This window comes from Rhamphochromis sp. 'chilingali' (genome assembly GCF_963969265.1).
Source record: "Rhamphochromis sp. 'chilingali' genome assembly, chromosome: 9".
Taxonomy (NCBI): domain Eukaryota; kingdom Metazoa; phylum Chordata; class Actinopteri; order Cichliformes; family Cichlidae; genus Rhamphochromis; species Rhamphochromis sp. 'chilingali'.
Genome location: NC_137936.1, coordinates 15,358,750 through 15,371,403, shown reverse-complemented (window position 1 = coordinate 15,371,403; position 12,654 = coordinate 15,358,750). Strand labels below are relative to the sequence as shown.

At 40.1% G+C, this 12,654-nt stretch overlaps 1 protein-coding gene across 2 annotated transcripts in view; it reads right to left on the bottom strand.

Moving 5' to 3' along the window:
• The window catches only part of cpne5b (copine Vb), a 159,480-nt gene that overhangs the window by 15,787 nt on the left and 131,039 nt on the right, over nt 1-12,654 (bottom strand). For both annotated transcript variants that reach the window (XM_080892454.1, XM_080892455.1), the window contains 5 exons: nt 6,859-6,900; nt 6,508-6,583; nt 4,668-4,721; nt 3,332-3,393; nt 281-327 (listed from right to left, as the gene is read on the bottom strand). In XM_080892454.1, coding sequence (XP_080748580.1) covers nt 281-327; nt 3,332-3,393; nt 4,668-4,721; nt 6,508-6,583; nt 6,859-6,900 — 281 coding nt within the window. The remainder of the gene's footprint in view (nt 1-280; nt 328-3,331; nt 3,394-4,667; nt 4,722-6,507; nt 6,584-6,858; nt 6,901-12,654) is intronic.

The following is a 12,654-nucleotide window of genomic DNA, read 5'->3' as shown; positions in this document are numbered from 1 at the left end:
TAATTACTGGAATAAGTATTGTAATGACAGTTAAGTGTGGTGCTATTTGCTTTTTAAAACTTAGACGCCTGCTCTAATTACCCTTTAAGCTCTCAAAAAACATATAGTAAGAACTTTCCAGGGCATCGGCTGTTAGAGACACTATGTGTACAACGTGCATGCCTGCAGTGATGGTTTGTGTCACTGTGAATTTGGACGTGCCACGCTTTTGGAGCAATGCTAAATATTTTTATCCCCGACCCCCCTTCTCCATACACACTTTGCTGTTAGTATCACTCACCGTTAGATGCTGTGAAATCAATGGCCACAGTGAAATTGATCTGAGTCCTAGAAGGGGTAAGGAGGGGAGGACATCGGAAAAAAAATCAACAACAGAAAGCAGCCAACAATAAAAACATGCCAGAGCTCATTAAATTTCCATGCTCATACCAACGACCACACACGACCCCAAGAGACACGAGGGAGATCACATACGGCATGGCGATCTTTTCATATGACGATATCGATCGGCCTCACTGTCAATACCAACTGCATCAATATACAAAGTACGGCCAGTTGTCAAACAACATTTAAGTGATTACACTCTTTTATCTTGTTTATCTGACTTTCACCTCCACGAGAAAAGCCGGAGGTGCCGAGGAGCTTCTGAGAGATGGAGCATGGTAACAAGCAATTACACTGATGCAGCACTTAAGAGTAAATCATAATCCAATTTTCCCTGCTGATGAAGCACTCCCCTCTTCTTTCTAATTTACATCAATGAGACGAGGCCTTCGGGGGCTCACACGACAGCCTCTCATTATCTATGAAAGTCACCAGAGAGAACAGCAAAAGAATGATAATAAAAACGAATGACTTAAGGATTCACATTAACCTTTCAGCTTTAGGTAGGGACGCAGAATATGCCACAGCCTGACCCTGCTCACCTTAGCATGAATTAAACTTCATTTTATTCATTCATTAGGACATTTTGGAAATAATTAGTGTCTGTCTTATGTTCATTTACATTAATTTGTTTGATCACCTCTCATGAAAGTAAGAACACGCAAGTATTTTTTTAATCTGTCAAAAATTTTGGTTAAAACAAAAAAATTATTTTGTTATTTTTTAGGCAAATAACAAAGCGAATTTACATTTTTATACCAAACTTTGAGCTTGCACACTGGATTTGTCTGCCCACTAAAACTCATTTTATCTGTCCAGGAATTCAAGTAAATGACTGTAATTATCTTCATCAAGAAATTATAATGTGCTTCACTATTTTTTCCAGCTTTTCAGTAAAACAGTAGGAAATTCACAACAACAATAATTATATTTTAGCATTAAAAGCATTTTGATTATAGAGTTGTTAACGCTGATGGATAAATCCTTAAGTGCTGTTAAAAAGCAGGTGTGGCTTACACCAGCGGTCCCCAACCTTTTTTGCTCCACAGACCAGTTCATGTCCGACAATATATTCATGGACCGGCATTTAAGGTGTTGCGGATAAATACAACAAAATAAAACCAGTACCGATACCAAAAAAAAAAGATTTATTCATTACATGGACCCAGGGAAACCGAGTTAGTGATAAAAACGATAAAAAAATAACGATAAAAAACTATAAAAACCCTGAATACCATACAGTTCACACCCGAGCCTCAACTCTCGCGGCCCGGTACCAAACGACTCACGGACCGGTACCAGCCCGTGGCCAGGGGTTCGGGGACCGCAGGCTTACATCTTACATTGTGGGGTGGTCTAATACATTTGTCACACACGGCATGTCTGAAGTTTCAATTAATAACACAACTACAACACTACTGCGTTTTGCAAGCTGCTAGTTAAAATATTCCTCTACTTACTGATAATTATTTAGAACAAAAAAATACACAGTATGTTTCTGCAAGCTGCATCGATTATGCACGTTCTTCTGTTCTCGCCCTACAGGTCGCTGGGAACAGTTTGTGTTGCATTTATGTTAATTCACAACAATACAATTGTTACACATCCTATTTCAAATTTGTGATTGGTAAAAAGGTATGTTTGAACGATTTTCCTCATATGTCCTCTCAGTCTTTAACCTCTTTACGGTCTCTGTGCTGCTGAGTTTGAAAGAGATCTACACTGACGTGGAAAGCTTTAAAGCTGTTTGAATAGTCAGATTGTTCTTGCTCTTTTATGATTACAGTGGCTTTAAAATGAGATGTAAAAGCAGGCATACTTCAACTTTTATCCCGATGAAAGCTGTAAAGCTAAATATTACAGAAAAGTGCTTTAACAGCTGGAGCAGAAACGATGGCAGTGATGGAAGTGTTTCTCCTGTTTTGTGGTTACAAAGGGTTTGGACAGCTTAAGTGGCACACTTTCACAAACTTACATCCATTTTCAAAAGAGCCTTCACATTTGCAAGAACCAGCTCTCAGATGTCTTTCAGTAAGCACCACAGTAATGTTAGGGGCCAGACTGATGAGGATGATATTTCTGAAGAGAGGCCACTAAACTTTAAGGTTATTGTATCATAAATCAGCCAACGCCAGGAACTGTCAGCGAAATGTGTCACACTTGTCAGCTCTGCCACAGCACATAAAAACTCTGACAGCTGCCCTGCTGTTGTGGGACATTTGAGATCAAAGCACAGCCCAATCCGCCTGAAAGACACACTTCACCTGTGAAAGAGTTGATATTCACACGTCAGCCTCCGGTGTTAAAGCTTAACTGAAGTTGGAGGGCTGGTACTGTACCGTTTATCTTTTAGAACTCATTAAATATACATTTGGAGTTTGAATGCCCCAGATAACTCCAGCTATGAACTTATTAGTCAGTTTAACAAAGTTGCAGTGGAACATTGGACTTTTGATCCCTCTGCATGAAAGTTAGGAAAGTATTTTAATAACATTTTTAATGAAGACCACACAGACGTTTTTTGGTATGTTAACAAAGGCTCAAATTATTGTTTGAAAATTAAAGTGCCAGATATTTTTCTACAGAGTTCTTGGAGAATAATCAGAGCTGGAAGACAAGCAAATATCGGAAAGGAACATGTTGATATTATTCAGTGTCCTACAAATGTGCCAAGAGGCTCGTGTTTCAAGCATGGTTGAATAAATATGATGCTGAGCTTTCAACTTCTGGGAAATCAACAAATATTTAACGGTGACCTCACTCTGCATCATTAAGTGCAAAGATGAAACCACCCAAGTATTTCTGCATTAGTTATAAATGTTCCCTCCCTTGATTTATGCTTCGACAGAGGCGTTATTTATGACAGGCTTTTAGTCATAGTAAGGCAATACAAGTAAAAGGCAATTTCATGGTTTCTTTCAGTTTGAAGGTGGTCGTTCCCACTCACCCTCCTTTAATGTGATCTAAGAAGGTGAACTCCGACTCCACTGAGAAGGAAAGCAGGGTCACCTGAAATTAAAGACAAGGATAGACACTTGATTAAATGCAGAGGTATTGATGTTTTCCCCTTAATCCAAAATAAACTCCACATCATGTCTTAGTTGAGCACTTTATGCTCTCTCTGGTAAAAGATGTGAGCCGGCCGCTTTCTGATGAAAGACTCATTTGCATTGCCGGAGGAGACGTTTGAAGAGAAAATGAGATAAATTTGTACGCATTACGTGTTCACAGCCACGCTGCTAGGTAAGCTCTGTGGAAATCACAAATGTCACAAATGGCTGCTGGTGGTGGCTACTCAACACATGTCTTTAAGGTTCTGTCAGCCTTCTTTTGGCCCGCTCATATACATATTTATTGTAAAATTTCTCTTTTAACATAATTACCTAAAGTACCATATACTCAGGCCATGCCCACACTAATACGTTTTTGTTTTAAAATGCATCTTTTTCTCTCCGTTTTGGCCTCCCGTCCACACTGAGACGGCGTTTTCGGTCAAGGAAAACACCGCGTTTTGAAAACGGATACATTTGAAAACGGCGTTTTCGCGTCGCAGTGTGGACAGCGAACCCGGAGCCTTTTTGAAAACGATGATGTATTTTAGTCATGTGTCGCAGTCATGTGACCAGTTAAACTAAGATTATGGAGGGCATTACACAGCAGTTGTTTTGTTTGCTCTCAATTTTGACAGCCCTATTTAAGATTTATATCAGTCTGTACATCCTACAGATAGCTTTTCTTCAAATTCTTTATCTCAATCGCTTTTGCAACTTTGTACTTTTGTGTTACTCGCAGCAAGAACTCCACCTCATTGTTAGTCCATTTAAAAAACTCTGTGCTTGTCCTTGACATTTTGTCACAACGTCAAAGAGCCAGAAAGTAAATAAACAGCAGACAGAAATGAGGCAGGTCGAATCATCTTACGTTTTCACCCATGTGCAATACAGGAACGTAGCGTTTTCGATCATTTCAGTGTGGGTGAACAACTGGTCAGAGACGCTTGAAAACAACGTTTTTAGACAAAAACGCCGTTTTCAAATTACCCGGTGTATTAGTGTAGACGTAGCCTCAATCGTGCGTCATGTTTAATTAACAGGTCTGTGGACAATTAAAGAGAACATGTACAGTGCTTCATGCTGTTGTCCAGATATAGAAAGCACACCTTCCAAAGTCTTCCACAACACTTGCATGAAAATTAAAGAGGGAATCATTAACAGAAGAAAAGTAGGTGTGAAACAGAAAAGCGGCAGTCTGTCAGCCCTGATTAGTGTTGAAACTGTACTCACTGTTCCAGAGTTGACATATTTCTTTTTCTTCATTTTCTTTTTGGTGTTAATCACCTACAAAGAAACAAGGAAAGGAAAAGGAAATCCAAAATCCAGTCCATCGTGTGCTGAGCATAGAAATACTTTATATGAAAAGTATTTATACATTTATTACTGCCACTAGCTTACCAGAGTCAGTAACACAAAATGCCTTTAAACCAGAACCGATTCTGGGCTGTGCTTATTAGCTGCAAACATTTTATGTAAAATGGAAAGCGGCCTCTTTCATACCAAACCTTTACATTCACCAAAAAAATACAAAATACATCTGGCCCATCACTGGGCCAGATGTATTTTTACACACTCTAAAGCAATGTTTCCTTTTACACACATACACACCCTTTGGTTTGATGATATAATTCCACCCTAATTGGAGGCAACAAATGTAATGAAGGCATGCGTGTGGGTGGCACACAGAGACCGCGTGTCATCACACAGATGTATGCAGCGTGGAGGCAGGATGGAACAGTGAGTGTGTCTATATGACTGATGGAGGAGAACCAGTGAGGTGAGAAAGGGCGCGTGTTTATGAAATAATAGATGGGTATTATAAGAAAGCGACGCTCCTGCAAGGGAAGATTAGAAAAACTAGAAATGGATGCACGTCAGTGACATTACTGGAGACTGGAAATTCAAACATGAATCTCGGGTTGCAATGACTCGATGGGGTGAGACGGGCTCAAGGTGCGAGGTGTACATTTGCTTTACTGGTATTCTAACGGCTCCAAAACAAGACGGAATTGTCAATCTGAAGACCAAAGACGTCTCAGCTCATTACCTCAATTCTCTATGGCTGCTAGGCATGGAAGTGACAGCCCCTAATTTAACGTGGAGGGATGGCAATTTGTCTGACACACTGAACAATCTGCTGATGCAAAAACTAAAGGGCCTTTCAGTCTCCCCGGGAGGCAGAGAGGAATCAACAGTAGCGTATAATGGAGCTGACATCTAAAAGACAGGTATTCGTCCTTTGCTGAAGGCCACCGAATCACAGAGGCGTAAAGGTATTGACATGTCTTCTTTGCTAAGATATTAGCTTTCAACTGCCCCCCTCAAAAAATAGTTGTGGTTCATTAAAGATGGTCGCCTAAATATTTAATATTAGATTCTAATCTTGAATATTAGCATAAAGGCATTGCCTCTTAGATTAATGCAATGCATTCTATTCTGCCCAAAATAAAGTGGGATTTTTATGTAAACATGGGATACACCTATGTCATTTTGGCAAAAGCAGATCCCCAGAATGAGATATTTAAATGAGATGTGTTTGTAATTTGCATACAGAGCCAAATTGTATGCTATTAAGAGAAGAGACATGGTAAGCTGTCCCCTGAGAAGCACTGAGAAATAGCTCTGATCATTCTAAATCCCTGGATTGTTCCCCTATTAATCCTGTTTCGTGCTGCTGCTAATAGCTGTATTTTTATGTGTGTCAGCATCCAGGTGATTATAGCAGCAAAATAAATCTTGGGTTTAAAAGAACATCAGCAGAAGAAACCATTAATTTGATGTATTACTGAAAGGAGGAGGTGGGCAGACATGCTCAAATACTGTTTTATAAGAAAAAAGTATGGAATAACTTTTTCAGTGTGTCTTCATTATGGATTTTTGCGTTGCAGGAGTGGAGACTATCAAATGAAATGGAGTTTTTTTTTTTAATGTAATAGAAAACAATGCAATGATGTCAAAGACAGCAATGTCAGTCCTGTCAAAAATGGGATCCAGGATCCCACATGTAGAGGGTTTCTAGACTTCAGAAGCCTCTAGACACGCACGTGAATGGTGAGAATGCTGGAATTACCTCATACACATTGAACTGGCTCTGCCCTCGAGCTAGCTCTCGGTAGCTGGTGGTAAAATCCCCAATGAAATCGTGGCTGGGATAAGAAATAAAGGGGGAGAAGCATCAGTAACTAGAAGCATTTCTATTAGAAATAACAGGGGAGAGAGTTGGGATAAGCTGGAACTTCGTGACAGGAAATTATAACATTCTCAAGTAAAGTTTGAACCTTGAGTTCTTGGCCTTTTGAGATTATTGTAGAGCAAGTTAGAGTGAGTTACATATAATTAAATATGGTCTTAAACAGTAACTGTACATTAAAGATTTCTCAGATTCTGACTAGTCATGTAATTTCTTGGTTAATATACTCACCTTCCATCCCTATCCCAGTCATACACCTCCACTTTGATTGTTCTGGGGAAACCAAACAGAACATACACACAAACACGACCCATAATAATGTTAGCTGTGATTAAAAACTTTTTTGGACAAGATGTGAATTCAATATTTAGCAAAAGATACTTAAGCTGTGTACACACTGGAAGCAATTTGCAGTGATGTGTCAGCTGGTCACAACAGAAAGTGAATTTGGCAACTTTATAACCGCTGTTGATGTGAAATGGGCTTCCTGTTGAGCGACTGAAGCGACCATCAACAGGAGTGAAAAATATCACTGACTGACATTTGTCCAGGTGATAAATATGCTAGAGGATAACCTGGACAACCTGAGCCTGGAATGTCTACAAGCGACCGGCTTTCAGCTTCAAAGCAAGCAAGTCGCTTAACTGTGCACGCAGCTTTAGGGAAAAGGTTTTTAGAAATGGAAAGACTACAGGCGAGCGTGAGGGTGCTTCTTTATGTTCAATGCAATAAAACAAGGTAGTAAGTAGAGATTTGCTTTTGCTTTGCTTCTTCACTTTGGTGAACATTGTTTTGACGTTTAGACAGTTGTTATAGAGCTCCTAGGTAACCTGTAATTTCCATCAAACCAACCCCAGACCTTGAGAAGAAAGCCTGCTCATATGATGACTGATCGTGTGAGGTTAAAGGTTTGTGTCAAAGTGCGAAGAAGTGACCGTTTGAAGGAGTGGGAAGAGTCTCGCTCCTTCGTTGTTACACATGGATAGTTGGTCAGGACCTCTTAGAATCACGCTGAAATGTAAGGGGTACTCTTGAGTAGTGAGGTGTGTGAAAGAGGAATAAACTAAGCAAAACCACAATCCCTTCCACAGACCTAATTAAGTTATTTTCAGTCTGCCTAAACAAGCAGTGAGTGAAAGTGGAAAACAGCAAGCTCCCAAAAGGGATATTAATTATGACCTTGCTGCTAATAAACCTGTTCATGCAGTGGCATGAACAGGTTTATTAGCAGTTTCTAAGTGGTGTCTTATGGTTTCTTAGTGCCTTCTTATAGTACAAAAAACTTAAATTAATATTTAAAGTGGTTGTAAAAAGAAAGTTTTTCATATTAAGACAAAATAAAAACATTATCTAGTCCTTACCAGGTCCTAAAAGATGGTAAATACAACCAAAGATGAACAAGAACACAACACATATCACACTGTGCAATTATTTAACAAAAACTAAGCCAAAATGCAGACGCATTGAAGTCTACCCATGATTCAATGACAGTGTTGAAGAAGTCTATTGGTTTGTTCCGATACAACACAGATATGACAACACTTCTAAACAAGTCGTACTTGTTCACACTTTTTCTACTTCTACAGTCACTCACTTAAACATTTAACATGCTAACTGAGGCCTGCAGACTGCAGAGGTGTAGCTCTGGAGTTTTTTGTAATTCTGAACATCGTACAGTCTGACCTTGGGGTGAAATTTCTGGTACGTCCACTCCTGGCAAAATTGGTGACTGGGAAGATTGAATGTTTTCCACTTGTGAATAGTGTTTCTCACTGTAGAATGATAGACTTCAAATTGTTTGGAAATGGCCTTCTAACAGTTCCCAGATTGATGTGCAGCAACAATTACCGCTCTAAGATCATTGCTGACACACCCCAGACCTGCAAACTGAACAAACCTCTGCTTTTACAGAGGTGCTCGCACCCTGATGATCAGTTAATCACATGCATTTGATTATCAGGCTGCTATTCGCCCTCTGAATTCCTATGGAAGCAGTTATGGGGTACTTATGCTGCTTCTGCATTTTGTTTTTTGTTAAATAAATAATCAGACAGTGTAACACGCAATGTTTTATTTTTCATCAGAGGTCACATTTACCCAATTTTAAGACTTGCTGAGGATCAGAATGTTTTTTTAATGTCCTGATAGGTCAAACTTTTCAAATGAGAACCAAGCCAAAGAAATATTATGTGTGTACCACTGTGATGCTGGTGGCTTCCTCACTAAATGGCAGATTTTTGACGTCCTTCAATGTGAATGCAGTGGATTGTTTTGTCAGTTGGTTGTTACAACTACAGAATCCAAACGGCATCTTTACAACAATTCTGCAATGTCTTAAAAGTGGATTTTTAAAACAGATATTAACGGAAAAGTTATTTCTGAGGACAAAAGAGATTAAAATAAATACACTGCAGTGCATATGTGAAGCTTCTGTTCTGTGTAAAAAAATAAACCCAAGTCTCCGCCAACAGTTTTATCAAAGGTTATTTTTAAAGACACGAACAACAGCTACACTTTACCAGGAGAAAATATTTTGACACCGTGCTCAGGGAGCCCCGAAATCAGTTAAAACAGACGTCACTCGGGTCTCTAACAGGGATACTCGCTAACATTAGAACAAGGCTGAGCTGCTGGCTGCATGTTGCAAGAGAAAACGTCAACTCGTTTAAAGAGCTCCCTTCAAAAAATTGCCATTTGCAAACTGATGACATTTTACACAAATGCAGCAGAAACAATGTCCCAGCAGAGAAGCGAAAACTTTTCTCGGCTCTTTCATTTCGGAGTCACATTGATCTAACCCCCATACCTCCCCTCCCTCCCCGACTTCGAGTTACACAAGTACTGACACCATCCAGATCCAAAGAAAATATAAGCAACCAGTAGATCATAGATTTCCTTCTTGTCACTGCATAACTGAAAGATGCCAGATATGAGCCCAGCCACCTTCCCAGCCACATGGCCCCTGTCGCTCTGTGGTGACAGTTTGTTCTTTTGAGGTAATCTTCAAAATGTGCTTGTCATCTTCGATGGTAGGAACATGGTGCTTCTCCTCGAGGGAGGGAAATAGAAATAATGGGCAGAGGAAAAAAACTATGTAATCCTCTCACCAGTCTATATACAGGAGCAAATTGAGTAAGTGCTTAAGTGTATGTCATGCTACTCCAATAAAGGACCACATCAGACCTGCTTCTAGGTCTGATGTGCAGATACCTGCTTCTAACATTTGACACAACTTTAATTTAAATCTCTGTAATCTTACAGCCGTATCAAAGCACACGGGCGGCCCGGATCCTCGAGTGGCTCAATTGAACCTTGAGAACAATATACACTCCAAAACTAATCTGCCAGTGATATCTTGGCTACCATTCTGAGGCATCTTTAATGAACACGACTCATTTTCAGTAATGGGGGCCTATATAATTGAGTGACAAAAAGGGAGACCGCGTTTGATACCGAACAATTCCTCAGCTCCAATTATACAGATCTGTCTGATCTTTTGCCAGGAATAAAAATAGATGATGTTGGAGACACCCAGGCTAGGATGTTAATGAGGAAGAAATGACTCTTTTGGTGTTTGAAATTATTTATTAGTGTTTAAATATATACCTTAGGTACCGCCTACACTGATGAAATACACTAGAAAGGTGAGATTTTCCTACACAACCAATTGTGGAGCTGAATATAGAACAACTTGGAAGTGTCTTCCACTTGTCTTATTTCTCTTCACACTCCCGCATTTTCTTCTCCTTGACTGGAACAATGCCTTTGACACGCTGGATTCCTGCTTTTCCTTCTCCAGTTCGACTTACCTTTGCTGCCTGTTAAATGTCTTCCTTTTCTCATTCATTTCTCCCCCCTCTCCATCTCATCTGCTTCCTTTCCTTCACTTTCACTCGCCTGTTGTTTGCCAATATGTCGTCTTGTTGCTTAAATTTGTTCAAGGATCAGATGCTTGCTGTCACCGGGGATTCAACTGGATTCTGCTGCCACCGGAAGGATGGCCTGCCTAATCACTGTGCCATCCTGACACTCGCTGGCAAAGTTGAAAGGTGTTTTTTTTTGTTAATCCTTGACTTTCTTGTTTGCAGGGTACTTTAGAAGACTGCCAGCTGATCTGACTAAAATATTTTTGGCCAGTAGTTCCTGGATTGATCTGGGATTTCCATTTGCTGTTTCCTAACAATAACAAGCAGCACTTTCTGTATGACAGCTGAGGTGCAGTAGTGCGTGTATGCAGTAATACACCATGTACCCCACTCTGCACAGGGGGATTTAGTTTATACTTGCTTCAAAACAACCACAGATATGTATCAGTGCGTATCTTGCAGGGTAAAGCTGCAGTCAATTACATTAAAGTCTTTTATGCAGTCTGTGGTGCTTCCTGCACAAGGATTTTTGTTCTCTGACTTCAGCCTTCAAAGCGGTGACCATCACCAGGTAGCATTACAAAGTAGTCTGGGTAAAACTGCATCGAGTCTGGGGAAAAGCTGAAAAATGTGAATGGAAAAGGTCACGGTTAAGCCCAAACCTGATTTAGAATGGAGTGGACACGAAGAAACGCGGCGACAGCGATTGGTTATCTCTGATTGGTAAATATTACTCTTACTGAATATTACTTATCGTAAAACATAACAATCGAGAATATTAGTTATGACTCAAAAACTCATAAAACGGGGTTCCAGTGATGCCAAACAGCTGGAGTTTCTGTGGTGGCAAAAATGCCTCACTGATACTCTGAATTTAGAAATAGTACAAAAAAACTATAAAAATTATCTTTTTTTTTTTTTTTTGAGCTATTCAACTCCAAAAGTTCTGGTTAAGTTTTGAAATCTGTTATGAAGTCTACCTCTTTATAAGCATACCCTCTCAGCGGCCGCTCCATCTGGGCTATTGTAGGCTGAGTACACACCTGGCAGCTCCTTGTTATCACCTGCTACGAGGTATTCAACAGCCCGCTATTGTGAGCGATCCAGCTGGCTATATAAGAGAAACTCAACAAATCAAATATTTTGTCACGTCGCTAAAAAGTTCAGCTTTTATGCTCACGCCTCCTTCTGCCACTTGTTCTCCGTCTTGCTTTTATAACGAGGCAGTGTGGCTTTTAATTGTATTTGAGGGGAGAGAGAGAGGTTGCATGTGAACCAAAGCATGCTGAGTAATTTAAACTCACAGATGGACGTGTCTTGCGGTGACAGAACCCCTTCGTCATATCTTTTCAGTTTGTCCACTGATGGGGTGTTAAATGGGCGCGGTCATCCATTAGCTGTGCTCCCCAAATGGGAGACTGACAACATCAGCCTTTTGAAACTATTTCAACAGAAGTAGTAGAATACATTAAAGCCCTCGGACACTCCTTTGGCAGCACGTGGATGTTTTTAGATGCAACACCACACTGGCTGAAAAAAAAAGTGTCCTATGACTGGAGGGGAAGTCAGCCAAAATAACATACGGCTGTCACTGAAATATTTACAGTCAGCTCCCATTGGAAGTTTAGGTTTTAACAAAGACACTGAAAATGAAACAGAAATGCCATTTTTTCATCACCTGATTTGAGAGTTTGAATCACTGGAATTTCATAGATTCATGCCTAAAGTGCGCATCACTACAATATAAACTATTTTAGGGACAAGGCGTAGCCTGGGAAGCTCAACATGGTCTCACATTTAAAACCTATTAAAATAAATGGCAAGCTGAATAGAGTGGAGAGACCATGTGCAGCACTATTTTTTATTTGGCTTCCAGTGGCTGTTTGTCTTGTTTGGAGGAGAAAATCTTGCAGGAAGTGGGACGGATGCTTTACTTTTACAGCGGAGACACTGTGTCTTGCTAGTCTTATTCATTTAGAGATGTCACTTTGGAGAGTCTTGTTAAACTTCAGCTTCTCCTTTTGTCAACTGGTGCAACGACTGGGATGAATGTGTGCCAACTAATACAGGAAAGCAAATCAGCAGTCGGTCATCCACTGACTCATGGAGGCAAGGTGTAGAGATACCTCGATGTCTTCGTCAACATGAGATGGGCTCAGAA